This window comes from Phyllosticta citribraziliensis (assembly GCF_038025025.1).
Source record: "Phyllosticta citribraziliensis strain CPC 17464 chromosome Unknown J3D65scaffold_15, whole genome shotgun sequence".
In the NCBI taxonomy this organism is placed as follows: Eukaryota; Fungi; Ascomycota; class Dothideomycetes; order Botryosphaeriales; family Phyllostictaceae; genus Phyllosticta; species Phyllosticta citribraziliensis.
In genome coordinates, this window is record NW_027117352.1 from 125,363 (window position 1) to 151,900 (window position 26,538).

General features: G+C 56.8%; 9 protein-coding genes across 9 annotated transcripts; 7 read left to right on the plus strand and 2 right to left on the minus strand.

Moving 5' to 3' along the window:
* Positions 1–14: 14 nt before the first annotated feature.
* J3D65DRAFT_561762 (SAM domain-containing protein) lies at positions 15–1,903 on the plus strand (the record flags this gene model as incomplete). Its single annotated transcript, XM_066797530.1, has 2 exons — positions 15–1,796; positions 1,850–1,903. The coding sequence occupies 2 exons, from the start codon at positions 15–17 to the stop codon at positions 1,901–1,903; spliced, it is 1,836 nt and encodes a 611-aa protein (XP_066650164.1).
* A 2,525-nt stretch (positions 1,904–4,428) lies between these two features.
* Positions 4,429–7,017, plus strand: J3D65DRAFT_641241 (concanavalin A-like lectin/glucanase domain-containing protein). Its single transcript, XM_066801871.1, has one exon. The coding sequence runs from the start codon at positions 4,704–4,706 to the stop codon at positions 6,645–6,647; it is 1,944 nt and encodes a 647-aa protein (XP_066650165.1). The 5' UTR covers positions 4,429–4,703; the 3' UTR covers positions 6,648–7,017.
* Positions 7,018–7,444: 427 nt separating this feature from the next.
* On the plus strand, positions 7,445–8,519 carry J3D65DRAFT_641246 (ER protein Pkr1-domain-containing protein). The gene is made up of 2 exons (XM_066801872.1): positions 7,445–7,633; positions 7,687–8,519. The coding sequence occupies exon 2, from the start codon at positions 7,842–7,844 to the stop codon at positions 8,433–8,435; it is 594 nt and encodes a 197-aa protein (XP_066650166.1). The 5' UTR covers positions 7,445–7,633; positions 7,687–7,841; the 3' UTR covers positions 8,436–8,519.
* A 276-nt stretch (positions 8,520–8,795) lies between these two features.
* Positions 8,796–9,424, plus strand: J3D65DRAFT_672203 (putative small nuclear ribonucleoprotein Sm D1; the record flags this gene model as incomplete). Its single annotated transcript, XM_066803458.1, has 3 exons — positions 8,796–8,809; positions 8,914–8,963; positions 9,108–9,424. The coding sequence occupies 3 exons, from the start codon at positions 8,796–8,798 to the stop codon at positions 9,422–9,424; spliced, it is 381 nt and encodes a 126-aa protein (XP_066650167.1).
* Positions 9,425–10,806: 1,382 nt separating this feature from the next.
* On the plus strand, positions 10,807–12,227 carry J3D65DRAFT_648491 (uncharacterized protein; the record flags this gene model as incomplete). The annotated part of the gene is made up of 4 exons (XM_066802394.1): positions 10,807–11,127; positions 11,187–11,452; positions 11,527–11,787; positions 11,864–12,227. 4 exons carry the CDS (start codon positions 10,807–10,809, stop codon positions 12,225–12,227), a joined length of 1,212 nt encoding a protein of 403 aa, XP_066650168.1.
* A 294-nt stretch (positions 12,228–12,521) lies between these two features.
* On the minus strand, positions 12,522–15,198 carry J3D65DRAFT_641254 (uncharacterized protein). The gene is made up of 5 exons (XM_066801873.1): positions 14,852–15,198; positions 14,677–14,802; positions 14,456–14,468; positions 14,226–14,403; positions 12,522–14,174 (listed from the first exon to the last, which is right to left on the minus strand). Exons 1-5 carry the CDS (start codon positions 14,895–14,897, stop codon positions 12,786–12,788), a joined length of 1,752 nt encoding a protein of 583 aa, XP_066650169.1. The 5' UTR covers positions 14,898–15,198; the 3' UTR covers positions 12,522–12,785.
* A 213-nt stretch (positions 15,199–15,411) lies between these two features.
* Positions 15,412–18,250, plus strand: J3D65DRAFT_672206 (N-acetylglucosaminyl transferase component Gpi1; the record flags this gene model as incomplete). Its single annotated transcript, XM_066803459.1, has 7 exons — positions 15,412–15,531; positions 15,586–15,682; positions 15,741–15,961; positions 16,008–17,139; positions 17,185–17,646; positions 17,697–17,788; positions 17,840–18,250. 7 exons carry the CDS (start codon positions 15,412–15,414, stop codon positions 18,248–18,250), a joined length of 2,535 nt encoding a protein of 844 aa, XP_066650170.1.
* A 197-nt stretch (positions 18,251–18,447) lies between these two features.
* On the minus strand, positions 18,448–21,272 carry J3D65DRAFT_688401 (uncharacterized protein; the record flags this gene model as incomplete). Its single annotated transcript, XM_066803865.1, has 2 exons — positions 18,448–20,280; positions 20,334–21,272. 2 exons carry the CDS (start codon positions 21,270–21,272, stop codon positions 18,820–18,822), a joined length of 2,400 nt encoding a protein of 799 aa, XP_066650171.1. The 3' UTR covers positions 18,448–18,819.
* A 213-nt stretch (positions 21,273–21,485) lies between these two features.
* J3D65DRAFT_662727 (DNA-directed RNA polymerase I subunit RPA34.5-domain-containing protein) lies at positions 21,486–22,988 on the plus strand. The gene is made up of 2 exons (XM_066802639.1): positions 21,486–21,883; positions 21,933–22,988. Exons 1-2 carry the CDS (start codon positions 21,558–21,560, stop codon positions 22,630–22,632), a joined length of 1,026 nt encoding a protein of 341 aa, XP_066650172.1. The 5' UTR covers positions 21,486–21,557; the 3' UTR covers positions 22,633–22,988.
* The last annotated feature ends 3,550 nt before the right edge of the window (positions 22,989–26,538 follow it).

Here is a 26,538-nt window from a genome sequence, read left to right on the forward strand (position 1 = left end):
GTCGTCTCGCCACCATGTCTGTAAGCCAGATAGCCGGCAACCGGAACAGCACTCCGGAAACATCCAGCTCCTCGCTGCGCCCGCCTTCGTCCCGGGCCATGGGCGCCAATCACCACCTTCGCGCCTCTGCCGACATGGGCGTCTTCGCCTCGTCGCCCCTGTCGAACCGTGGCATCCGGCCCTCGAGCGAGGTTTACTTCAACAAGCACGGCAACCACGATGAGGATGCCATGGAAAAGGCCGCGCAGCAGTGGATCGCCGACATTGACCAGTACGAGATAACCCTCGAGGAAATGGCGGCTGCTACGTTGGATCAGGACTTCAAGGATGAGCTGAGCGCCATTGAACAGTGGTTCCGCGTTTTGAGCGAACCTGAGCGTACTGCTGCCTTGTACCAGCTGCTCCAGCAGACAACGGGGGTCCAGCAGCGCTTCTTTATTCAGGTACTCCAGCAAATGGCCAAGAGCCATCCCATGTCCAGCGTCCTATCGCCTGCCAACTTTGGAGAAAAGGACCCCATGTCCCAGAAGCTAAATGATGCCATGAACAAGCTTTCCGTCGAGGGCAACCGCAATTCTGTTGGACTTGGGCGCCCGCCTCCCTCCCCTGGTGCGAAGCGCAACTCTGGATTGGACACCAACACCATCAACTCCATGTTTCCTGACGCGGCCGCTGCTATAGCAAAGCAAAAGGCCGAGTTCACTCAACACACTGGGACGGCTCCCACTTCGCAACGCAACAGTGCTGTAGGCGAGCGTTCGTCCATGGTGGCCCCTACCATTTCGGCTCCTGATGACGGCAAGAGAGACCACCTGCCGCAGCCTCCTTCCTCTCCTTGGGGATCTCGTAGCTCTGAAAACCAGCATCCCCAGCGCCCCAAGTCCTCTTCTGGTCATCAACCCATGGGCCAGTTCACTCAACCACCTCCGTCTGCCGGTGGACTCCGTTCTCCTCGCCCTATGCACCTCTCGGGTGACAGTAACATCCAGAATACGACACTGAATGCCCCGGATAACTCCGGTGCCGGTATGCCGATGCTATCGCCGTACGGAGGTGCAAGTGGAAGCTGGGCGTCCATGGTCAACACTCCAATGATGCCAAACTTTCAGCAAAATGCAAGTCAGGCCGACATGGTTGCAAATGCAACCGCTATGAAGCTTGCTGCTCTTTCCACGGTAAACAATCGCATCCAGCTCGACGACGCTAAAAAGTATCGCCGTGCGCGCTCGTCTGAAGGACAGGGCAACGGACACAACAACCAGCCTGGCCAGCAGAATGTGCCAGCAAGCTTGGTCATGACCAACGAGTTCGGCCAAGTCTTGACTCCCCAACAAGCGGCGGCGCTGCAGGCCCAGCAACTTGCCGCCCTTAACGGTCGTCGTTCTCGTCCTACTTCTCCTGGCATTGCAATGCAGGGCAATCAACTGGGGCCCATGAACTTTGCTTCGCCGCAGAACAACGGTTTCCTCTCTGCCTACGACAACAGCCTTGGACCCATGAACTTGAGCCAGTTTGGCGTAGGACTTGGTGGCGGCCACGAGGGCTACTTGTCTGACCATTCTGAGATCAATCGTGGCCGCTCACCACGTGGCAGAAGGGGAAGCTCCAAGCCTCCGGAGGATCCCACGGACCCTAACTTGTTGCAAGACATCCCGGCTTGGCTCCGGAGTCTTCGCCTGCACAAGTACACGGACAATTTGAAAGACTTGAAGTGGAGTGAGCTCATCGAACTGGACGATGCAGCCTTGGAGAGGCGAGGCGTCAATGCGCTGGGCGCTAGACGAAAGATGCTCAAGGTGAGTTTTGGGTTTTGTCATGTTCAGGATCAAGTTTACTAACGAGCGAGCAGGTGTTTGATCAGGTCAGGGACGCCAAGGCCGAGGGAAAGATTTCCGTTGGATGATGGAGCTGGTGAAGCCAAATCGTCTCCGCTCTTTCATTTCTTGAGTTTTTCATTTCTACTTTGCAAAATCACAGTTTGAGGGCACATACTCGACGAGAAGAAGCATGGTCGGCCAGACAAAAAACTTTCATTTACAACCCCGCTGGAGGGTTAGCACGCATCGCGAATGTCCTCGGCGGGAATGTCACGCTGAGGACCACAGATACAGCGTATCTCGTCGTTTCCCTTCTCATTATCTCACTTATTTTCTCTTGAACAGTGCGGTTGATTGTTTCTTGCTCTTAGCGCCAAAACACATACCATGGAGAGGCAGGAAGCGGCGGGCCTTTTTGGGTCGATTGAAGCTTTTCTCTTCAGCATCCAGTTCTGCGGCTAATTTGTGAGCAAGATGGAATAGCAGCGTTGTCAACCATGATTTGTCTGAAAAGTGTTTTATAGCTGACAACCGAGGCGTCATTTTGTACCATTTTGTCATGCAGCCCTACGTATATTGCTGTCAACCCCCGCCACGGCGGCCAGCTCTGGACAGTTGATCCCGGTAGGTCTGGAGCTCCTCCTTCCCTTTTTTGAAAGCATGGCGTTGAATCACCTGCAAGGTCGTCGGCTCCTCCATGTCCTGGTACCCAACGTCACCCTGTACCGTTCGCTTCGAACCAAGAAAGAATTCGCCGAAAATATGCAGCTTGGCGTCATGACCGTTACTGCCCAAGTTTCACACTTGACGCAGCACAACAACGCCTTCAATTAAATGAGCTTGTTGCAACTTGGGAGGGACGGGATGATCCGCCAACCCGCTCAATAACAACCCGGGCCGACATGTCTGATCGCGGGTCTCGAGTTCGACGGGAGTTCCATCGCCGCCGCCTCTGCCTAGTCGTGTTTCCCTTCACATGCAGACGCTTTTTTTCTTTCTCTTTATGACAGATCCGATGATGGCGGTGTACAGGCCTTTGTTTCATTCCTCCGCTCTTTGTCATTCATCCTCCGCCCAAGAAGCCGTGAACCTGACGCTCGGCTCATTCTCATTCATATTGGAGTCTGCTGCAAAGAGCGCTTTTTCTCATTTTTGAAAAACGCCTTCGTCATAGCGCCGCCCACACTCTCTTCTTTATTCACCTCCAACAAATGTTCCTTTAAATTTTTCTCTTTGCGGCTTAGACCGCGGATGATGCTGCCCCCCGCGTCTGGCCATTGTACGCGCACCGCGCCACCTCGCTAGCTTCATACCTGTGCTTCCCATAGCCCTGCAGTCCTTGGATATCCCGCCAGCCCCCTCGATTCTGGCGGTTGACATGGCTGCTGCAATCTCTCCATCGCCGCCAGCGAGCGAGCGAGCTGTCATGTCTTGCTTTTGCTCTCGCTGGCGTTCCACAGTACCGGTCTTGTCTGGCCTGCAAGACGCCCTTGCGCTCAAGCGCGCGGTGTCGCTGCGAGGCGCGGGGAGACGAGCATCGGCGGACGGCTGCTGGCTGGCTGTCTGCCGCGAGCGAGCGAGCGAGAGGTGAGGCAACCGAAATGCTACTGCCATCCAGGACCCGAGAATGCCGCTCTTGGCGTGGCGGGAGGCGTGACGGCGTCTCAAACGCGGTTTGGCACTATAGGGCGCATGAAAGAGCTTGGGCATGAGGCGGTGCTGTCTGAACAGGCAATCCCTTATTGCGACTGTGGCTCATTTCTCTTCGCAGCCTGCGTGGCGTCCCTGCTGGGAGTCGTCTGCTGGCCTCCCCTTGTCACGTCATTGTTCATTTCTTGTTTGTTTTCTTGCTCTCTTCCCTTCCCGATCATCCAGGCCCTTGGCATCAAGTTGGCGATGGATGGTCAGGTGTTTCCGCAACGTGTGTATCATGCCTACGCATCGATCTTTCCCTCGTTCCCCTTACAGCCCGCGTGGTTGCACGCACGAGACTTGGATAGCGGTGATAGGAACGGCGGGAGGCCGCAGGTGCAAACGTTGGTTCCTGGTGTTGTGTTTTTGTGGCACCATGAGCCTTTTTCCCGTGTTCCTGTTCAACGTGCATCTGGCTGGCACCTCAGTGTCCCGCATCTGGTGTCACGTCCTGCACTATATGACAGCGCACACTGAACGAAACTTCAAACACTTTGCGACGACATGGCAGGCACGGCAGAAAAGCAGCAGACTGACCGCTGTTCGTGATGGTACGTCTTTGCTCGGGCCTTGCAGAAACGCACGAGCTGCTATTGGCTCGTTGTTTCGAGGGCGCCAGGCTGCACCCCAGAGCCTCGACAAGAGTCCAAAACGGGCCAAGCAAACACACCTCCGAGTTTGATGGCTTCAAGCAGCGGACGCAAGTTGTGGCACACATCATCCGCAGAGATTGGGATGAGGAGGGTGTTCAAGACAAGCAGTGATGAGTAGATTCTATCCTGTCCTGAGCGGGAGACTCCGGCTGTGGGTGCCACGGCTTCCACCAACCTGATTGGACGTTAGGTCGAACTACATGGTAAGGCGACGAGCTCTAGTACCTATTGTTTACCTGGCCTTCCTCTATTATAAAAGCCTCGAGGCTTGGCTTTTGTCTAGGTCTTCTTGTCTTTGTGTCTAGCTTCGTGGTGGAATCACCTTCCTTTTGACTCATAACAAACCTTTGTGGGAATATTTTCTGATACTCCCTACCTCAACACCAGTTTCCGCCTCAGGCACACACCAACTAGGAAATTGTTCTATTTTCTTAGCGCGTATCCAGCCTTTCCTTTTCAACACCAACCTTTTGCACTCACGGTCGCAACATACTTTCTACCTCACTGCCCACACTTTCGTTTATCCCGCCCGCTCAACGGCATGGCCCGTTTTCATCTTCACCTCGCAACCCTGGCGGCTGCGATTCTTGCTCCCACCGGCAGCGCCGCCCCAACCTCGTCAAGCACGCTCAGCTATTGGCTTCTTCATGATTACGTCCCGGAGACGTTCTTCAACAATTTTACATTCTTCTCTGGCCCAGCTGACCCAACTCACGGCACTGTCAACTACCTCTCTTCTCACAAGGAAGCTGTCAACAAGCAGCTCATTGGCACTGGCACTGCCGACGATGGCACCACGACTGTCAAGATTGCAGTAGACGCGAAGACCAAGCTGCAGGGCAATGCTGGACGCAACTCAATCCGCATCACGAGCAAGAACAAGTACAACAAGGGCCTTTTTGTATTCGACGTGATCCACATGCCTCCCTCCGTCTGCGGTCTTTGGCCAGCGCTCTGGCTGCTCGGCGAGCCCGAGGCCGAGTGGCCCAAGAATGGTGAAGTCGACATCATCGAGGGCGTCAATCAGCAGAGCGGCAACCTCATGACGCTGCATACCAAGAGCGACTGCAAGATCGGCAACTCCGTCTCGAGCACCTCGACCAATCCGGATGCCATCACATACACGGGCAAACGAACCACTGTCAACTGCAACGCCTACGCCGGCAATGGCTGCCAAATCGCTGCGCCAAAGGGCTCTTCTGCGGCCGATTCTACTGAGCAGGCTGCGAACAGCTACAGCTCCGGTGCCACCTACGGCACGGCGCTCAATGCCCAAGGAGGTGCTATTGTTGCAGTCGAGTGGACCACAGGCGGCTTCAAGATCTGGTCCTGGCCGCGCAACTCTGCCCCGTCCTCTGTCAAGTCAACCACCGCTAGCAACCCTTCCAATGTCACGCCCAGCAGCGACTTTGGCACGCCCATCGCCCACTTTGGCGGCCAGGGCTGCGCTTGGAACGACAACTTCAAGGACCTCGCCTTTGTCATCAACACCGACTTTTGCGGCGATTGGGCCGGCAACGTGGACTGGAACGGCGGCACTTGCACCAAAAAGACAGGCTACAAAACCTGCTCCAACTACGTGAGAGACCACCCGGAGGCATTCGCTCAGGCATACTGGGAATTCGGTCCCGTTCGTTACTTCGCGCCATCGACTTCTTACGGCTACAGCGGCAGCAACTTCGCTGGCGAATCGTCCAGTGACGGCAGCGCTCTCGAGAGCAGCAACGGCATCGACAACGACGACTCCTCTCAGCTCGCCGGCGACGTCCAAAACACGACCGCTCTCGTCGACGACACTTACGATGCTCTTACCAGTGACACTCAGAACTCGACGACGCCCATTCCCGACGCGGTCCCGTCGACGCTGCTTTCCATTTCCAGGCTGACAAGCACGCCCGTGAGCATACTAGCATCTTCTGCATCAGGGAGCGCAGCTCCGTCCGCAACTAACGCGCCCAATCTTTTTGCAGGCATGACGGAAACGCACGTATCTTCGTCCCTCGACGTCTACCGAAACGCCTCTGCCCCGTCCTCGTCCTCCTCGCGCCCTTCGTTGATCGTCCCGCCGTTCTTCCACTTCAACCTTTCGCGGCCCGCTGCTTCGAGTTACGCCGTTTCGTCCCTCGTAAACGTCACTTCGACGCCGTTGCCGTGCGCGGGCTACAATGCTACCGCACGTCTCCTCGGCTGCTCTCCCCGTCTGCCGCCGTACCCCAACAAAGCGTTACCGCGTCCGTCGTTTACTCCGTTTTTGAACAGTAGCAGTAGCAGCAACTGCAACAGCAGCGCCGTCACTTCGACAAGCAGTACCACAGCTCAGGGCCCTACTCCGCCAACCGCTTCGCTCATGACTTCAACTACGACTGTCAATCCAACGACTACGCTGGTCGTGCCTGCTGCTTCGTCGGCGGCCGCGGGCGGCATGGTCGAGGCGTCGTTGGCGGCCTTGATCGCCGTCATGGTCTTCATGGTCGTTTTCATGTGAAGAGATGGATGGCAGACATGAGGTACTGACGTACTGACCTGCAGCTTTCCCCAAATTTCCCTTTTCCTATTTCCCGCCCTCCCAGGCCTCTTTCTCTTTTTCTCCCGTCGATGCATGGCTGGCTGGCTGGCGGACGCATGCATGAGGCGGAGTGGAATGGTGGACGGAGTTTAGGGATGGCACGAAAGAGCCTCCAGTCAGTCGAGTCGGGGGTCGCCGCATTTCCTCTTTATCTTCTTGGTTCCTGTTACTGCTGCAGGTGACAGCGTAGCGCAGCTTTGGGAAGCATTTCTGCAGCGGGATTCGACGAGCGTGGTTCGTCCGTGGGAGGGGACACTTCTTCAGCATCAATGAAAATGGCATGGCCTCGTTTTCTCATCCAACGAGGCATTCGAAATTGTGAATGTCCTGGACTGTAGCGTCGTCTTCTCACCTCTGAAGTGCACTAAGAACTTGGAGAACGAGTCAACGAAGGATCGCGTGCTCGCGCCATGGTACGTTAGGCGTCAGCACATCCGGATTCATACAATGAGTACGGTACGAACTACGAGACCCTGATCACGAGGCAGAGGTCAGGAATGGTACGCTAGTGCGGTCTTCGACTGCCGGCGGCAAAATGCCGTTTGTTGCATGCTATTTTGCGCGCACGCCAGGGCGAACTTGTGGCGAGCAGGGGAGAATCCTTCGTCAAGCAAAAAAAAGCCATTGTGTACGTCCCTGATTTGCAAAAGGCGAACAGCGAGTAGAAGACGGCCACGCGCGATGCGCGCTGCGCAGTCGTACGGCATATCTCTGGTGGGAGGAGCTTTGGCAGACGGTGATTGAGCGAGGATGCGATAAGGCGGAGCAGAACCAAGACGGCGACACGGTGAAACGTGCAATGACCAGTGACGTTGCCGGGCCATGAGTCTGAGAGACGGTGCAGCCAGCCAGCGGAGGCCGAAGATCGCTGCTGCCAAACCAACAACCAAGCACACTGCTCGAACGAACGTCCAGACCAAACCCCCACTACTACTTCCACCGCCAACTCTCTCAACAGGCATCCTCCGCCCCGCGCGCAACGGGGGCGAAGAGCGCGACAAACAACCTTCCTAAACAAACACTTCACAACCATCCAATTCCCGCGCGCTCCAGCGGTCCTCTCGTCCTCCAGCCACACGGTCAAGTTTCTGCTGCTGCATCAGCACCTCCACCATGTCGCAATTCTTCGAGAACCTGTGGAACTCGGTCTTCACGCCAGGCCCCACACCGACGCTGCTGGTGGCGACCAACGCCAGCTTCGCGGCGCTGCAGCTGGTCCTCTTTGCGCTGCTCCTCGCAACATACAGCATCCACTTTGTCGTGCTGTCCGGGCTGTGCGGCGGGCTGTGGTGGTCCATCAACTGGTTCGCAAACGAGCTGCGGGCGGCCACGGAGAAGGAGGAGGCGGCCCAGAAGCTGCGCGAGCGGCGCGAGAAGGAGAGGGAGAGGAGCAGGGACAAGGACGGCCGTGATGAGGGCGGCCGCGAGCCTGCCATGGGCAGAGACGGCGGTGAGGGCGAGGGCATGGACACGGGCGATGATACGGAGACTGAGACTGAGACGGAAGTCATGAGGAAGAGTGCTATGAAGGCACGCGAGGGTGGGGTGTCTGCTGAGAGTACTCATGAAGCGCAGACTGCTACGACTACGGGCACGCAGGCGGCGGGCTTGGGCGTGGATGAAGCATTGAAGAAGCGGAGAAGCGTGGGCGACGGCGCCGAGAGCAGCACGGACAGCGAGTGGGAAAAGATTGAGCAGGAGAGATAGTCCGGCTGCGGCAGACTAGAGGGGACCTACGAGACCAGGAACCAACGAATCAAGACGTCAACCAAGCTGTAGATACCTGGTGCCCATGGTGTTTGTCGTGACTGAATGCGCAGGCCTCAGGCCAACAGCTTGATATAGTGTAATCATACAACGCGTAGTCCGTGCCCCGGCCGCTAAGCCTGTTACGCGCCACTTTTACGGCGCGTTGTACTGAACCTACCTCACCAGCTTGCCGACCACCGCCTTCTCAAACTCGACCATCACCACTCATTCGCCGCATTGCGCCTCGACCCGTCAATCCGCCCTTGCAATATACCCTCGTCTTGCTTGTTACTCGGCGCAAGCCCCTGAACATCCACCATGAAGCTCGTCAGGTAAGCTGCTCCCATGCACACACACGGCGCAAGCGTAGCAGCTGCTGAGCTTTTTGACCCCAAGGCGCGTCCCCCGCGACACTGGCTGACGGCTTGTCCAACAGATTTCTGATGAAATGCCAAAATGAGACGGTCACCATCGAGCTCAAAAACGGTACGTCGAAACACGCCGGACATGCGCCTGCGCCCCGCAGCATCCCCAGAGCGCACAACGACACGCCGAATCCGCCGTCTCCCCCCCCAACGGCAGATTTGAATTCGTCATGAACAATCCGCTAAGACACGAATGAATGGGCAGGAACGGTCATCAACGGCACCATCGCGTCGGTGTCGCCGCAGATGAACACGGCGCTGCACAGAGTCAAGATGACGGTCAAGGGCCGCGAGACGACCGAGCTCGACACCATCAACGTCCGCGGCTCGACCATCCGCTACTACATCCTCCCCGACTCGCTGCCTCTCGACACGCTCCTCATCGACGACGCACCCAAGCCCAAGAACAAGGCCCGCAAGGAGCAGGCAGACCGCGGCGGCCGTGGCGGGCGCGGGCGCGGTGGTAGGGGCAGAGGTGGCGGCGGCCGCGGACGCGGACGCGGCGGTGGCCGTGGCTTCTAAGCAAGAGAGGGAGAGTCTGGTTTCCGAGGCTGACATTGTCGATATCAAAAAGACGGAAGTGCGCGGGCGTCAGGAGACGGGGCCCAGTCTATGACAGCCAGCTTATGTGGCTGAACTGGGCACGACGAAAAGAGCGCATTGAGGATCACGTTGGAGAGGAGATGGAGCGAGCGGCCGCCCGGGGAATTTCAAGTGGACACTTTTTTCTATTCAGCGATGCTGCGGGCATTCATTTCCCATTCAAACGGGGCTGCAAGGAGCTTGGGAAACAGAAGAGCGAGTCCTCGATGTGATAGGATTCAGTAAGCCCGACAAAGGACAAATCAAAGTCACAAAAACAGGTGAAAGAACATGAGCTCGCGCGGTCTAGTCATGCATGCGCTTTGCTGTCTGATATCTTGCGAGGGAGGGCGTCATTCAAAATGCACGCCGCACATCTCACAGGTTGGCTGATGGCAGTGCAGGTGGTCCAGCTTACAAGTTCAATGTCCAGGTCTTATGGACTTGGTGGTCTATTTTCCCGGAAGCTTGCCTTTTGTCGTTCAGGCGCAGTGGTTGTTGACATTTGACGAGAGCAGATTTTCCAGTGGAGGCGCTTGGAAGGAACACGTGCGTACCTTGACCACCAGGCTATACAGCCAGATGGTCAGCCCTACGACTCAGGAACGAGAGGTTCTGGCCTGCTCGCAATGTCCTCGACGATCTAACTTGAACGGTATGTTTGGTGTCAAGAGCTGCGCATTAAAAGTTGAACGTCTGGCCGTGACAAGGAAGCACTCGACTCGGCATCGGGTATCCCCGCCGAGATTGTTGACCAGTGACGCAGACCGGATCCAGTTCCAGCGGACATGTCTACATGTTTCAGTCTTGATGTTTGGGGCGAGGGAGTGATCAAAGTGGGTTACGCAACGGCGCCGCGTGGATGTGGTCCTGAAGAAGTTCCGGTTCGATTCCAGCCTGACGCGGGTGCCGTCGAGGATGGCGTGCTCGTCAAAAGATCTTATCTCTGGCGGCGGAGCGGGACCACAGGGACCACAGGGACCACCGCGAGCGTCTCGTCGACATTTTTGGTTTTGGCTTGGCCCAAACCCCGCAGCGATCGCCAGCTTGGGATATCGTGCTCCGGCAAAGCTATCACGCAAGAGGCCGCCTGGTATGAGGAATACCCTCGCCCGCCAACAGACCCGGTTTTGTCGTCTGCGACGCCGGCCATTGTCAGGCCAAGGTGCTTCGATACACTATTCCCGGCTCTTCCATGCCGATTGTTCCTCGTGAAGTCGCATTGCTACTCCACCACCCCCCAGAGCTTATATACCTACCATTTACCCCTCCACTGACTCTTTGCTTTTCCCACCCCATCCTGCAACCCTCTTCTCACCACCATGGCCCCCGCATCCGTCGCAGAAACCGCCCCTCAGGCCCCGCACACGCTGCCATCCAAGGCCACTTCTGCTCCCGTCGACAGGAACGTCTTCCCTGACGGCATCAAGACTTCTGGACAGCACCCTCCCCTTTACGACCAGCTACGACCTTACGAAGACTTTCCCAAGGAAATCACCGGCCCCACGGTATGGAAGGCCGAAGACTACAAGAACAACCCGGAGCGCTGGACGCATCCCTTTAGCGACGAAGAAGTGGCTGAGCTGGGCGCTGCCGCCGACAAGTTTATTGCTGACGGCATTCCATTGACGGGAATCAGCAAGGTAAGTCTACGATGTCAATCAATTCATCCTCGAAATTAAACACTAACCAATTCGACCAGGAAAACTTCATCATCCCCAAGCTCTCGCAGACCATGATTGCGCTGCGCAACGAGCTGCTCAACGGCAAGGGCTTCATCCTCTTCAAGGGCTTCCCCGTCCAGCAGTGGGGTATCCACAAGTCGGCCGTCGCCTACATGGGCTTGGGCACCTATCTGGGATACTTTGTCTCGCAAAACGGCCTTGGTCACGTCCTCGGCCACGTCAAGGACGTCGGCGACGACCCGACCCAGATCGACTCTGTGCGCATCTACAGAACCACTGCACGGTACGCCAGCCACTTCTCCCAACAACCCAATCCCTTCTTGTCTGGGACGATATTAGCTGACACGCAACCAACAGCCAATTCTTCCACGCCGACGACTCGGACATTGTGGGCCTGCTGTGCATTGCGCGCGCGCTCGAGGGCGGCGAATCCGACATCGTGTCGTCGCACAACGTGTGGAACGTGCTGCAAAAGGAGCGGCCCGACGTCGCCAGGACGCTGACGGAGCCCATCTGGTACTTTGACCGCAAGGGCGAGACGAGCAAGGGCCAGGAGGACTGGATCCGGACGAGCGTCTTCTACCTCGAGACGGGCGACAACCCACGCGTCTACTCCAAGTGCGTTGCCAACACCCTGAGCTTACCAAACCACCACCACAGTAATTTCTCATGCTAACAACACCCCCGAAAACAGATGGGACCCCTACTACGTGCGCAGCCTCTCCCGCTTCTCCGACGCCGGCCTCATCCCGCCGCTCTCGCCCGCCCAAGTCGACGCGCTCACGGTGCTGGAAGAGACGTGCCAGCGCCTGGCGCTGCACATGATCCTCGAGATCGGCGACATCCAGTTCCTGTCCAACGAGCACGTGCTGCACGCGCGCACCGCCTACAAGGACTACCCGCCGCCGGCGCCCCGTCGCCAGCTGATGCGCCTGTGGCTCAGCACCCCCGAGAGCGAGGGCGGCTGGCGCCTGCCGTTCCATGATTCGCATGAGAAGAAGCGCGGGGGCATTCAGGTTGATGATACCCCGCCCAGGGCGCCGGATGACGCGGAGTAGACTGTTTTTCTCTCCTTTCTCCCAGTTCTTTCTACAACTGTTCTTGAGTTTTTGTTTGTTTGGAGATATTTGTCTCTTGAGGGTTAGCGTAGTCTTGATTCTTTAAAAGACGGGTTTGACGGCGGTGGCGGCGGCGGCGCGTCTTTAGCCGGCGCAGAGCAGGGATGACGCGGCGGTGATTTATATCTAGCGAGCTAACGGCGAGCCACATAGAGCCGTTGCGTGAGGTGGGCGAGCGGTTGGCGGCGACGGGAGATATACGCCCAATGAATCAAAAATAACATGACTTGCAAAGCACTTGTTAATATTCCTTGATATGTGAGAGATACATGAAGTCGAGGGCTGGGTGCTGACTCGAAGTGGACGTTGGATAGACGGGCTGGGAAGTTTGATCGCATATTTGCTGGAGCTGTTCGATTTGTTTGTCTGTCCACGGACACCAGAAAATCCTCACATAGCCCGCAAATCTAGCGTGCACGCCGCCTGCCGCTGCATCGACCCATCGCTCTACCCATCTACATCTCTTCCTGCGCTCACCACGCTTCCTCCCGTCTCTCTCTACACATCCCAACCCACCCACTCGCCCTTCGGCGGCACCTCCGGCACAACGCCATCCCGCCACATCCCCGTCTCGCGAACGAACGCATACGCCTCGGCCAACTCGCGGCCAGCGTCGCCCTCGTACGCGGCGGGCGGGCCCTCGTGGAACGGATTCGCCTCGGCCGGCGGCGTCGGGTGCCAGATGCGGATCAGCGCGCCGCTGCGGTCGGCCGGGTCGCGGTAGCAGGGCACGTTGGGCGCCGGATACTCGACGCGCTGCCCTTTCCACGTGATGAGGCGGTTGGTGGCGGGGTCGTGGGTTGCGGGGTGGACGGCGGCGGAGGCGTGGAGGGAGGAGGAGGTGGTGGTTGTGCCGTTCGGTTGCTGCTGTTGTGTGGTGCTGTTGTTGGTGGCGGCGGGTTGGCCAAAGGCGTTGAGGCCGCCGCCGCCGCCGCCCGTTGTCGTGGGCTGCTGCTGCTGCTGCTGTTGCTGCTGGAAGGGATTGCTGGGCTGCGCTTGAGCGGGTTGGCCGAAGGGCGAGGGCGTCGGCTGCTGCTGCTGCTGCTGCTGCTGTGCCTGTGGATTGCCAAAGGCGCCGCCCGTCGGCTGAGCAGGCGGGAAACCACCGCTGTTCTGGGGTGCCGCTGGCTGGCCAAAAGCCGGCTGTCCGAATCCTGGTGTTGCGGCCGGTTTGCCGAAGACTCCGCCGCCTGGTTGCGATGGCTGCCCGAATGCTGCGCTGCCGGGTTGCGATGGTTGGCCGAATGCTGCTGCTCCGCCGGGTTGCGATGGTTGGCCAAATGCTGCTGCTCCGCCGGGTTGCGATGGTTGACCAAATGCTCCGCCGCCGGGTTGAAACGCCTGGCCAAACGCTGGTTTGCCGAACGCACCGCCTGCTGGCTGGCCGAATGCGCCGGGCTGAGAGGGCTGGCCAAAGGCTGCTGGTTGGGTCTGGGGATGGTTTTGGCCCGGGTTGGCGGGCTGTCCAAAGGCAGGTTTTCCAAAGGCGCCGCCGGCTGCGCTGCTGTTGGCGCCCAGAGACGACGGAGCACCAAACGCGCCGCCTTGGTTGGGTTGGGAAAAGGACGAAGGCCTACCAAACGCAGACTGCTGTTGTTGTTGTTGCTGCTGGCCACCGGCGGGCGCTCCGAAGCTGGGCTGGCCGAAGCCGCTGGGCTTGTTTGCTCCAAAGGCCGCGGGACCAGTTGGAATCGGCCGGCCAGAAGCTGCGCTTCCGCCTCTAGAGAAGGTGTTGGAGGTTTGAGAAGAGGTTTGATCGCAAATATCGTTGCGGTTGGGATGCATGTTATCCCCATCAAGCACAAACTTGATTGCTCCAGGCAGGTCGTTCAAGATGGACTGGACCTGTTGATTTGATTGTTCCAAGAGGGCAGTCTCTTCGGCGGCCTACACGTTCTGGTCAGCTGGAAGTGATCTTCCTGGCGTCGTGAGACTTACAGCTTGCTGTGGATTGCCCAAGGCATAGAATCGGAACCGCATCTCTTCGGGGCTCTGCTCAATGGCGCCCTCGATCAGTTGTCGAGGCACAGCCTTGGCCGGTCCGTAGGCTGAGAAGGGCCATATCGGTCGTTCGGTGCTCAAGTCGATGCGGATCACTTCCTGATCCAAGTTGTATCTTGCTGCGAGGTTAGATGGGCGAGCCGGGAAGGGCGACTTGGGCGACGTACTTGTTGTTTGGGACTTTTTTATTTCGACTCCAGTTAGACGCTTTGAGCGAACGCATCGTGAAATGGTGAAGTAAAGAGACGAGACTTGTTCAAAGTTGAAGGAGAGAAGAGGTGGCAAGAGCAGGGGATTGAAATATCGTAAGGTCGAGGCAAAGCAGCGAGCGGGCGAAAGCCAAACATTGGAAACATGGATCCAAAAATCAACAAAACTTCAGACTCACCATTGCGGGGCGGCGCTCTGGCAGCACCGCCGCCAAACTGATTATTCAGAGCTCCGTAGCGATTTTGGGTCTGTTGCGGCGCGCGACCTTGGGTAACTTGTCCTGGATGCTCAAACTTGCATCTCTCTGGACAGCGTGAGCATGCAGCCAAGCCGGTGTCAGAGTTGTCGCTCACCTCCGAATCTACAGTTGCCCTGCTGGAAGTACCTGCATACGGTCATGGCGAAAGATCTAACGTCCAATACCCACTGGTCGAATTAGCATATTATGAGAGGTGAGGTTGACGGCGCTGGAGTCAAAGGAACTTCATTGTCAGCTAGCCGAGTGTCGCTCATTGGCGGGCCGAGAGGAATGCGGCGTGCGGAAGCGCAGCACAACAACAGCACAGCCGGCAGCGCGCTTCAAAGGACATCGAGAACGCCGGCGTACCTATGGATGTATGACTGTGTGGTGTTGAATTTTTCGACGGCTGCGAGTGCCGTCCGGTCGCCGTCGTGACGCGCGCCGCGCCAAGAAGCACCCGACCACTGGCCTCCCAAGTCCCAACGCGCCGCGCCAACCTGACTTGATCAACTCCCGTCCAGTCCGCATATCCCAGACGGCCCGCCAAAGCTTTGCCCTCGTCATGCGCCTGGCGTCCGACACGCCCATCTCCACATTCGCCGCCGACGTCTGCTTCTCCTCCAGTCTCCATTGACCTGACCCGTCCCGCGCCGTCGCCCATCTCCCCGCCTCATGCACCCATTCTCCGTCCTCACTCTCGGCATCTTCATCGCGGGATATATTACTGCTCGCTGGGACCTCGTCACTCGGCTGTATGAGCTTGCAATCTTTGCTTGGGATCACGGTGTCGTAGTACGACTGCCCGCTCCGCAATGCTTCGCCAGGAATGCTGACTCGCTTCTCCAGACGCGCGCTGCAAAGGGAGCTGCCATCCTTACCGTGGCCTTCGTCGTCATTGCTCTGCCAGTATCGCTGATAGCAGAACACGAGTCGAAGCTGGTGTGTTTGACCCACTCGCGCAACCTGAGCCTTGACCGAATCGCAACGACTGACTGGCGCAGCATCCTCGGACCGGAGGCGTGGGCATATCCGCACGGGAGCAGCTCAAGCGACGCGGCTCCTTTTAGCCCCGGGGCGGAATGTTGACATGGTCACGAACAATGGGTTGATGCGCGTTTTCTGGCCCTCAGATGCGTCCTCTGGATCGAGCGCCGGAGTCTTGCTGGGATGGAGAAACTCGGAATCGGACTTTTTCGTCATAACGGTAATGCGCGATGTAGAGGTGAGTCGTCTACCCAACTCTGCAGACCACGACTGACGCGACGTAGCCGCGCGCGGTGGAGAACGCCTTGCGCGTAGGGACGCTCTTTCGCAATGCCCCTTATGCGATTGAGGACATTCTGGAGCGATGCGGCCATTCTACTCTACAAGTCCTCGGCGTCCTCAACCCTCAAGTCCCGCCGACTGGCTTCGATCCTGGATACTTGGTCTCCCATACCTCACCCAAATCGCGATTCCCCAGAATATACTGTCCCGAGGCCTCCGTAACCGTCCAGGTCATTCTTTTCGACCGACCAGATCCAGCCCGCATGCAATACTTTTCACTTACGCCCATTTCATTGGCGCTTGGAGACAAACCAGACAGCGCGGCAAGAGACATGGTGCCGGTCGACGGAATAGACGCCGAGGAGCAGCAGGAAAAGATAAATCGACAGAAGCTCGTGGAGAAGCTCAAATTGCACACGGTCATTAAGCGCGTGCCGAGTCAAAAAGAGTTGTCACTTCCGGACATTGTGGTTCAAGCCAACTGCTCCCACGAAATCGCCGCCTTGTGCCAGAAGAATGCACGACTCATCGGGACCCGAACAAGGCGAGCTTTAAGTATGGGAGAACGTGTCGTCGAATCTGCTACAACATTGTGGCATCAAGTCTTGGTTTTCATTTGGCACGTCTTGAGCGTTTGGATCTACCCGGTGGTGACGCAACTGTTCATTCTGGGGCTCATAGCGCATAGGATCGCTGGAGAGTTGATTCTCCGCGTCCTGGACTGGCGATTGCTCCCCGATTCTGCAGCTCTAAAGGACGTATCGGCCACGGCACAGCAAGTGGACATTCGGCTCCAGCAATTTTGTTATTGGCCGATCCAATTCCAGACTCTCCAAAAGAGAAAATGCCACTGGCAAAGCATCACGAGCAGCCACCCCGAATATATTCGCTTCTACAACAGCTTGTGGCTGGTTGCGAACGACGTCATTATCGGCATCGCCCTCGGTTCCTACATCATTGAGAATGCCGAGTTTGTTGCCTGCCAGGTAGATGAAGTCCTAACAGAGTGGTCCATCGAGGGCTTGCGGAGAATGATATCCTGGCTGATGGATTGGCCGGCGGGATTGAAACTCAACAATGAATTGGCGCAATTCTTAGGAGACCTCTTCTTGTGGGTTATCGACTACTGGGCTGGTGAGTCTTGCAACAACAAATCTCCAATCTTTTCTGACAAAACAGGCTGCATCGCAACGCTCCGTCCATTTCTCCCCGAAGTTATTAGCTTCATCGGCTTCTCCAGCTTTGCCGGCGCGACCATGCCGATTTCCCTCTTCTCCGACTTGGTCTCAGTTCTTACGCTGCACATATACTCCTTCTACATTGCGTCTGCCCGCATCTTCAACTGGCAGCTCAACATAATCTTCTCCCTCTTCCACCTCTTCCGCGGAAAGAAGCGCAACGTCTTGCGTAACCGTATAGACTCGTGCGACTACGACCTTGATCAGCTGCTACTCGGGACGATTCTCTTTACGCTACTGTTTTTCCTCCTGCCAACAGTCTTTGTTTTCTACCTCACTTTTGCATCAGCGAGAATGTCAATAATAGTCCTCAAAGCTGTTCTTGATACCCTGCTAATGCTTTTGAACCATTTCCCAATATTTGCCTTGATGCTCCGCATCAAGGATTCTGGGCGTTTACCTGGTAAGCAACGCAAGTTAATGCACTTCAAGGTTCCGTGCTTATCAGTCTAGGCGGCATCCGTTTTGATCTTCAAGATACCCGTTCCGCAAAACTTCCGGAACAAAGCCCGCATTCCGCTCCTACTTCGTACATCATTCTCAAGGTAACGATTACTTCATCTTACACCTGCAGACTCTTCTCTGACCTCCGCCAGTCTGTCCCTCTCAGTTTCTGGGCCATGTTCCACCAATACTCTCAGCTCGGCACGCGGATACGCAAGCACTACATCTCGCCCGGCGTCTTCCTGTGCCTGGTCACGGGCCGCTTCGTGCCTCCCATCCACCGCAAAAACCTCTACAGCCTGCAGTACAGCATGCTGCCGGCTCGGCGAGCCAGCATCTTGGAGCTCTGGGCCCGGCTGACCGAGGACCACGATGGCAACAGCAAGGATCACCATCACCACCACCACTACTACTTCTCCAACAACGATAAGAAGATCAAGGATGGGAGGCGCACCTCGGGCTTGGGGTCTGGCGCTGGCTGGAGCGGCGTCGCGAATGGGTATGCTGGTGCGGCGGGCAAGGAGAGGGTCAATGGTGTGCCGAGGAGGCAGAAGGGCTTGTAGATGTGCCTGCGGGGCGAGCGTAATTCTAGACGATTCCCACGACTGGATTGAGCTGAACATGCTTGGTTATATGTTGGCTGTCTTGCAATGTGCTTGAATGGATTTGTGTCAGTAAGTCCTCGCGTTACAGGGCGGAATCGACGTCATCCCTATCGCTCTCTAGGTACATCTGCGCCATGGCTGATGCGTTCAGCCGCCGAATCTGGAGGGAATATCACAAGGGGGGCAGTAAGAGAAATGGCAGCTCCTGGCAATGCGATTGGACATATGGAGCCATGTATATACCTCGAGACAGTGGAGACGGTGGTGGCCGAGGCTGTTGAGATTATGTGGGTATGTCGGTGGCGAAGAATAAGGAAGGCATTGCATATGGATTTGGAGCAACGGCCTTCGAGGAGGACACAGCTGCACCTCAGGAGCGATATTTCAGGATCACATCTGATGTTTGGATGCGCTTGTGTGGGTCTATCGTTACGATGAAGTTGAGTCCAATAATTCAATCCTTCTCATTGCGTTGTTCAACTGTCTGTCCACAAAACACCAAATCGTCCTCCCTGCATGTACTTCGCTCATCCCACAAACCGCCTCAATCGTCTCTTCGCACCCATGACGCCAACACCAGCCTCACTCGCGCCACTCTCCCTGTGCACCCACGGCACACGCCCGACATCAACCTCCGATCCTCCGCCCGCCGCCGCCGCAGCACCCTTCCTGTCCCTCTCGCGCCTCGCCCACTCATCCATCTGCACGTCCTCGAGGTACGCCCACGCCGGGACGTCGAGCGCGCCCAGCACGAGCAGCGTGCGCCGCGGGTCGCGCAGCTCGTCGAGCAGGTGCTCGTTGGCGGGCGGCACGAGCAGGTGCAGCGCCTGGTTGGGCGCGTCGATGCCGCGGACGAGCGCCAGCGTGACGAGCCGCGACGTCTGCGGAGACGGCGGCTCCAGCGTGCGCCGGTTGCGCCGCGGCGCTGCGATGTACGGGATGTGGTGGGGCGCGGGGCTGTGGGCGACGCGCGAGGCGAAGGTGCTGTCGTTGGTGTCGTCGGTGTCGGCGATGGCGCTGGTGGTTGTCGAGGAGGGGGACAGCTCGACGACGCCGACGATGGCGCCGTTGAGGACGGTGGGGAGGTGTGTTGGCGCTACGGCGTCGCCGGTTGCTAGCACCGCGAGGAAATCGGGTGAGCTGCTAGCATAGGAGACAACATAGGGCCGGAGTTGCGTCAGGGGCGTCGCGTCCCATGCTTGGTGTGAGTCGTTTTGGCGTGGGGTCGCGAGGTGAAAGTACGAGAGTGCTTGCATTGTGCGAAAGTCGGCCGGAGAGCGGGACGGGTGGCCCGAGGGCTGCGATGGAATGGGTTGAAAGCGCTGAACGGTAGTGGCCGAAGTGGTCGTGGCAGCGGTTGTGAGGGCCTCGAGAGCTCGGCTGGGCTCGTCGCTTGTGAAGATGAGGTCCGTCGGGGAGAGGCGTGAAAGCAGGGACAGGAGGATCTGGAGGCCTGTCCCGATGGTCCAGCCGGGGCAGTTGATGATGAGTGGTCCGCGCGTGTTGCCAAAATTGAGGTGTTTGTGGTAGGCAGTGGCAAGATCAATGGCGCACTCGACAAAGTGCTCTGGGTTGTCTTTGGGACTGTTTGCTCCGATGAAATGTGCTCGCACGGTGCGCTGATGCGTGCCTGTCGTCGCGCTGGGGTGGGCAAATGGAGGGCCGAAAAATGGCAGGCGAAGTTCTATCAGTGAGATCTGCCCGGGTGGTCCGTATTCGGGTTGTCCTGGGTCAATGTCGAGGAGAAATACAGAATGACTCTCTGACTTCATAGCCTCGCGGTCAATGGTGAAGAGACGATTGAGCAAAAATCTGCTAAATGTGGACTTTCCAGACGATTTGGGACCACAGACTAGGATTTTCTCGAAGAGATTCGATTTGCGCTTTGACGCCGCCGAACAAATCTTGTCAATAGCCTTGTGCCACTCTGGAGGCATCTCGAGATGATACAGCGGTCTGCCTAGCGAGTCATCTGATAAGACGTGGATCTAGAGCCATATGTCAGCAAAATTTGAAGTGGTGCAAAAACCGGCAAGCCTACATTTTCAAACGACCAGCGCTTCTTTTGATTCCGCAAAAAAGACTGATCCACAGACTCTTCGGCTTTCCAAAGACGTCCGTACAAAGGCGAAAGCCTTTCCATCAAAGGCAGCTGTGAAGTGATAGACTTCAGCTCCACTTCAGCTCCACCCGGGGAAAGGCACTGTAAGACGGGCAGAGCATGTGTAGCTGGAGCAAAGACTCGATAGAACATGGCATGAGGCCCCGCACGCAATATTGCTCCGTACAGTGTAACAACGCCTCGCTTGACAAGGACGTCATACATGCCCACACTGGCGAGGGTCTGGCCAGGCGCAAGACGAACCGTCATGCCATTGGAGTTGTGTTTTGAGACATTTTCCAGAGACGGCGTCCAAGAGGAGACCTCGACACTCGGTGCTGCGTACACTGCATTCCAAGTGTCGCCAGACGCTTGATTACGGGAATCATTTTGAAATCCAGTTTCGGCCTCATCACTTGGCCTTGGGAGGTAGTCGGGCTCATAGCTGTCCACGCTATTGTCGCTGTCGTCAGCGTCTTTAAGAACCAACAACTTGGCCTGTTCCTCGAGCGCTGCTCGTCGAGCCTCGACAGCAGAGAGAGGCTTGGGCACGTGAGCAGTAGAATCGACAGGCCGCTTTCCAGGTGCTTTTCCAAGAGCTTCTGCTATAGGTGCAGTCGCACCCACAGAACTCGACGCGTCTTGGCCATTTTCGGCCGATTTAGCCTTGTCCTTGCTCTTTTTTCGCACGCGCGACTTTGACGAAGTTTTGGCACCAGCAGCTTCACCTAAGCTTTCTTCTCTCGGCGCTGTCCCACTGCTCTCGGAAATTGCCTGCTGTCTGCGCGCACGAAGTGCAGCAGCAGCACTCAATGGTGCTAGAAAAACACATCTGTCAGGGATATTAGATCCAACGAAACTGCATTCAAAAGGATGCATACAAGCAGGATCATTGGAGGTTTCCGGGAATTCAATTTTCCTCCGTTTGGGCATTTTTGTATCCATGCTCGAAGCACGCGGTTGGGTGGAATGTTGGAGAGCGGCAAGCTCTTTCGGGGCAGACCTGAGGTCATGGCGGCGATTAGATGGATTAGATCCACCGCCTTGCTAGCGTCGCACTAGCGCAAATCCCCCGACGGTAACCCCGAAAAAGTTTCCAGAGCGCGTCGAATCGCGCAGTCACACAACTCCACCTTACCCTCCAATTACTTTCCACCTGTGGCCATGTCGAAGAAGGTCAAAGAGACGCGAGTGCCAATCCCTGGCGAAACGCCCAAATCTGCCGCCAAGGAGCCCAAAAAGGACAAGAAAAAGTCGAAACCTGTCGCAAAAGTAGAGCCGAGCCCAAGTCCAAGCGAAAGCGACAGCGAGAGTACATCAGAGGCCAGCTTCGAGGACGAAAGCAGCGAGGAAAAAGTTTCCAAGGAGAAGAGCTCTACCGGCAAATCCGCACCCGCAAAGACGAGCTCCGAGAGTAGCGAGAGTGAGAGCAGTTCTGCAGAATCAGAAAGCGGAAGCGAGTCAGAGAGTTCAGAAGAAGAGGCACCACGGTAATGAGCGACTTAGCATTCGATAATGGAGTCCAGCTAACAGCAGCAGCGATGTGCAGACAGTTTCGCTTCGACCCGCCAAAGCCTTTCAACCACCCCCGGGCTTCAAGAAAGTCCCATCGAACATAAACCCCGCGTCAAACCTCTCCAAACTCCTCAAATCCACAGACCTCTCAAAGAAACAAATATGGCACATTACTGCGCCGGCCTCTGTCGACGTCAAGGCAGTCAAGGAGATCGCTTTAGGGCAGGGCATGGAGAATAAGACGGTGTTGCAGCACAAGGGCGCAGAGTACGCTTTCGCGCGCGAAAGTGATGACGGTCAAACATCCGGGAAGCTCTTGGTGCCCACGGAGAAGGGTTACGCGGCGATCCCCGACGATTTCTCCCAGACACTGCACCTCAAGCAAGTCGTGCGGCTTCCCGCAGTGTCAGAAAAGCAGGAAGAGAGTACACAAGATGCCATGAAGTTTGTCATTCGACCGGAGAAGCCTGCGAGGCCCCAGCCGGAGGGTCTTCGGATGCGCTACAGGCCGGCAGGAAACGCGGATGCCCCCGAGAAGCCAAAGGCAAAGAGACGACACGAGAAGACGGGAGGAGACGAGGAAACGGCCGAGGTCAAACCTAAGAAGAAGAAGAAGTCCAAGAGGGAAAGTGCCGGTGAAGCAATGGACGGCGTTGAAATGACGGGAGTAAAGGAAGAAGACGGCGAGAAGAAGAAAAAGAAGAAGGAAAAGAAGAAGGCGTGATTGATGGCTGTTTGAGAGAGGAAGCGTTATACCATGATGGATCGAGGCTTGATAGCACAAGTCGTGACACAATACTAGTAGGGACCCGACCATTGCCGGAGTATTTCTGAGACAGACAGAGAGTGGATGGAGCAGTTGGCCCAGGGACAGGCTCACAGACGGTGTCGCACACAGTCAGAGGCGTTGTGGCGTGTGGCTGGTAGCTTTGTGTTTTGCAATGAAGAGGACCGGATGAGATCAGCCTTGGCATCTGCGGTGCAGCAGTGCAAGCAACTAGCAAGAGGGCGCATCCCTGCCTGTTGTTTAGGTCCAACCCAACCCACAGGCTGACCATGGCCAAACCGCAAAAGTTGATCTCCGCATGTTGCACCTGTCCCATTCCTGTCGTCGCGTGTTTTGACATTCCAATGCCGCCCAGCGCTCACGCTGTCGCAAACGTGTTTTCAAGGCCGTTCACCTATTCCCACTCGGGCTTGACACGACGCGCTCGGCCGCATCCCACGCGCACCAACCGTCTCCCAGAGCCCCCCTTTGAGCTTCATCTTCGCTCGGTGGCTCCGCAGTCGGCACACTGCTGATCCTTCAGCGCTCAGACGTCCCGAAGCCACGCTCATCCACAAGCCGACGACCGTCGCCTGGCTCCCCAAGTTCCCCAGCGACCAGATCCACCAAAAGAGTATCAAGTCCCGCCCAAAAGCCGCGTACAAAGCGGCCGGCCCGACCCTCAACCGACTTCACTGCATGGGCTCCAGATGGCGCACTCCACCCAAGACGATGAGGATGTGCGCTTGTTCGAACACTCCGACTCTGAGCTCCCGCCGCTGCCTCCCGACGACGATGACAGCTTCTTGCGCCCACCGAGCGACCTCGCCGACGGAAGCCAGCTGGGCAGCAACGATGGAAACTCTCTCATGGAACGCGAGATGAACCGCAAGCTTTTGGACATTGAGTCGAGCTTCTTACCCGAAGCCGACCTTCCCAGCACCGACGACCGTCCAAAGGGAGCCGATGACACATTTGTATTTGGCGCGATTCCTGAGGAAAGTCCGGCCAAGGAGCAGGACAATGGCAACATCGCGCCCAAAACTGCGACCCCTCCTGCGGAGGACATAGCGTTGCCCGACACACCGCCAACGGCCCCGGATGCCTTAAAGACCCAGGCTCCTGGCCGGGAGGCCGACGAGCACAACGACCAGCACTACGACGATTCGCACATGGGCGACAATTCATCAGAAGCACCGGCGCCTTCTTCGCCTGCTGCTGCTGCGGCTGCGCGGTCAAATTCGAGGACCGTGCCACAAAATGAGCCGGAGATTGAAATAAGCCGTGCAGACGAGCACGAGGGACAAGTTCACGAGGATGAAACCCATTCGGCTCGGCCAACTTCGAGTGCGTCGACGGTCAAAGCTGCGCTCGAAGGCAACCCATCCACAGACACAGGAGAAAGCGGGATCCGTTCGTGGAGCGAATCAGTAAATTCAAATACTTCTACACTCCGTACAAGCAACAGTTCCACGAACATCCGGCAAAGGTCCAGTTTCCTTCGTGACCGCAGCCGTCAAGCCAGCTATCGATCGTCTGCCTCCTCAACTGGAGCACAATCAAGCGGCGCCCCTGACGTGCAAGACAGCACCCTCACTTCCGATTTTGCTCTGCAGTCTGGCGGAGCAATGCCCAGTTCGGGCTTGCGCAATCCGTATGGCGACCTCTCACGACTACCCAGCCTTGGAAGCGTCGCCTCGTCTCTCTCCGCCCTGAGCGATGAAGGCGCAAGCAGAGGCTCATATGAGCGCGCAAGAAGTACGCTCAGCCTTTCGGGAATGGATGCCAACTTGGACAGGTTAGAGGAAGAACCAAGAGCAGGATCCGCTTCCCCGCCTGTTACACCACGACCTGGAACAGCGGGAACTAATGCCCCCACCGACACCGTCATCACCAAGCACGTGCAAAACATACTTGTTCCCGACACTGTCGCAAAAGAGTATCGGGAAAAACATGGCGAAAGATCACCAGACAAACGCGCTTCGACCGCCTCGTTCGCATTCAGCAGCCGGACAAAACACAATCTCACTCTCAAGGAGCAAAACAGCAAGATTGACAAGCTGAGCAAAGAGAACTTTGACCTAAAACTAAAGATTCACTTTTTGGACCAGGCATTGCAGAACCGGTCGGATGAAGGTGTTAAGGACATGATCTCAAAGAATGTACAGCTGCAGACCGATTTGGCCAATGAAAAGAAGGAGACGCAGTCGCTCAAGCGGAAAATGCGGGAGTTGGAGAGAAAGTTCAAGGCGCAAGAGGAAGGAATGGCAAAGAACAAGGATTCAGGCACCGGCAGCGACGATGGGAGGAGCGATAATGAACGGATCCAGTCGGAGATGGAAGAAGAAATCACGTATCTCAGGGAGTGTCTGCAAAATTCTGAAGTGGAGATTGAACGTCTGAGGGAAGACAGTTTGGCTAAAGAGGTGGAAAAGAGACGCATGGCTGAATATGTCAAGTCGATGGGTGACCGTAAGAACTCTGAGCCCAAGGCTGGAGTTGAAGAAGCCATGGAGATGTGGAAGGACCTGCTCGAGGCGGAAACGGCACGCCGTGAGCAGGCTGACGAGGACGCCGAACGTCTGCGCGAGGAAGTTCGACGTTTGAGAGCCGAGCGTGAACAAACCAGCTCCACTGCAAATGCGCGAAACAACTTCAACGTCAGCCGCCAGAGCCGAGTATCGTATGCGCGCTCGCAATCCGGCTCCGAAGGTACAGCGGAGAACCGAGCGAGTACCAGCCTGAGCGGCGTGACCCTGGTGGAGCAACTCAAACACGAAAACGCCGAGTTGCGCAGAGACTTGGGTGCTCAAACTTCGATGCTCGTCTCGAGAAACCGCGAGAGGGAGCGCTTGCAACAAGAAATTGAGGAGCTCAAGCTATCCCTTCGCAGGGGTGCAAGCGGGTCGGTGGTTGGGGACAGCATATTCGAGCGCTCAATTTCTCGCGCCAACCAGCGACCCACTTCTCAGTCGAGTGCCATCGCCCGCACTGAATTGGAAGATGCTGAGCGCGACGAGTACGAACAGAAGCAAGCACAACTTCGGGACGAAATCGCCACTGTCAAGATGCAGAACCAGGAGCTGGATCGAGAGTTGAACAATCACATTGACCTGCTGGAAGCCAAGGAGGAAGAGTTGGACCAGATGAGGGAAGAGCGGAACCTGACTATCGAAGACATGCAGGCCCTACAAGCCGATCGGGATGAAGCTCTCCAGGCCCTGCAAGAAAAGGACGAGGAATGCGAAAACCTCAGGGAGGAAGCACTCGGTGAGATTCAGCACCTCGAGCAGGAAGTCAACCAGAAGGACCAGGAGCTCGATAAGCTGTTGAACGAACTGGAGAATCGCAACGAGGACTTTGATGCCCTGCAGCAAGAGATGAAGAACGTCAGCGAGAGTCTCATAATGCTCGAGGATGCTCGAACAGTCAACGAGCGCAAGATTCAGTCTCTGGAACAGGAGCTCGAAGACGCGAACAACGAACTCGAGGCAATGGACCAGAAGCTGAATGAGGCTCAGCAGAAACTTGAGCGGTTCGAGGTTCAGCAAGAATCCAATCAAGCCGAAATTTCCTTTTTGCGAGAAGAGCAGGAGGGCGACAAGATCAAGATTGGCGATCTTGAGGCCGCGCTCAACCAAGCACAGATGAGCATACAAGAAGAAAAGGAGCGGATGAAAGACCTCGAGGATAGGTTCGCAGAAGAGAGGACACAGCGCGAAGCTCTGGACAGCCAGGAGAAGGAGACTGTGCAAAAGGCATTCGACGACCTCAACGGCCAAGCCTCGAAAGCTCGTGACGAAGTCAGGCGGCTTAGGAAGAGTCTTTCGTCCAAAGAGGTTGAAGCAGCACAGTGGAAGCAAC

What these genes read in the sequence shown, in the direction of transcription:
- J3D65DRAFT_641241 (XM_066801871.1), top strand. Translation starts at nt 4,704, where the DNA reads ATGGCCCGTTTTCATCTTCACCTCGCAACCCTGGCGGCTGCGATTCTT.
- J3D65DRAFT_641246 (XM_066801872.1), top strand. Translation starts at nt 7,842, where the DNA reads ATGTCGCAATTCTTCGAGAACCTGTGGAACTCGGTCTTCACGCCAGGC.
- J3D65DRAFT_641254 (XM_066801873.1), bottom strand. Translation starts at nt 14,897, where the DNA reads ATGACCGTATGCAGGTACTTCCAGCAGGGCAACTGTAGATTCGGAG. An exon ending in GGGCAACTGTAGATTCGGAG is followed by an intron (nt 14,803 to 14,851) that starts GTGAGCGACAAC and finishes CACGCTGTCCAG; the next exon opens with AGAGATGCAAGTTTGAGCAT. An exon ending in TGGGCAATCCACAGCAAGCT is followed by an intron (nt 14,175 to 14,225) that starts GTAAGTCTCACG and finishes CAGAACGTGTAG; the next exon opens with GCCGCCGAAGAGACTGCCCT.
- J3D65DRAFT_662727 (XM_066802639.1), top strand. Translation starts at nt 21,558, where the DNA reads ATGTCGAAGAAGGTCAAAGAGACGCGAGTGCCAATCCCTGGCGAAACG. An exon ending in TCAGAAGAAGAGGCACCACG is followed by an intron (nt 21,884 to 21,932) that starts GTAATGAGCGAC and finishes TAACAGCAGCAG; the next exon opens with CGATGTGCAGACAGTTTCGC.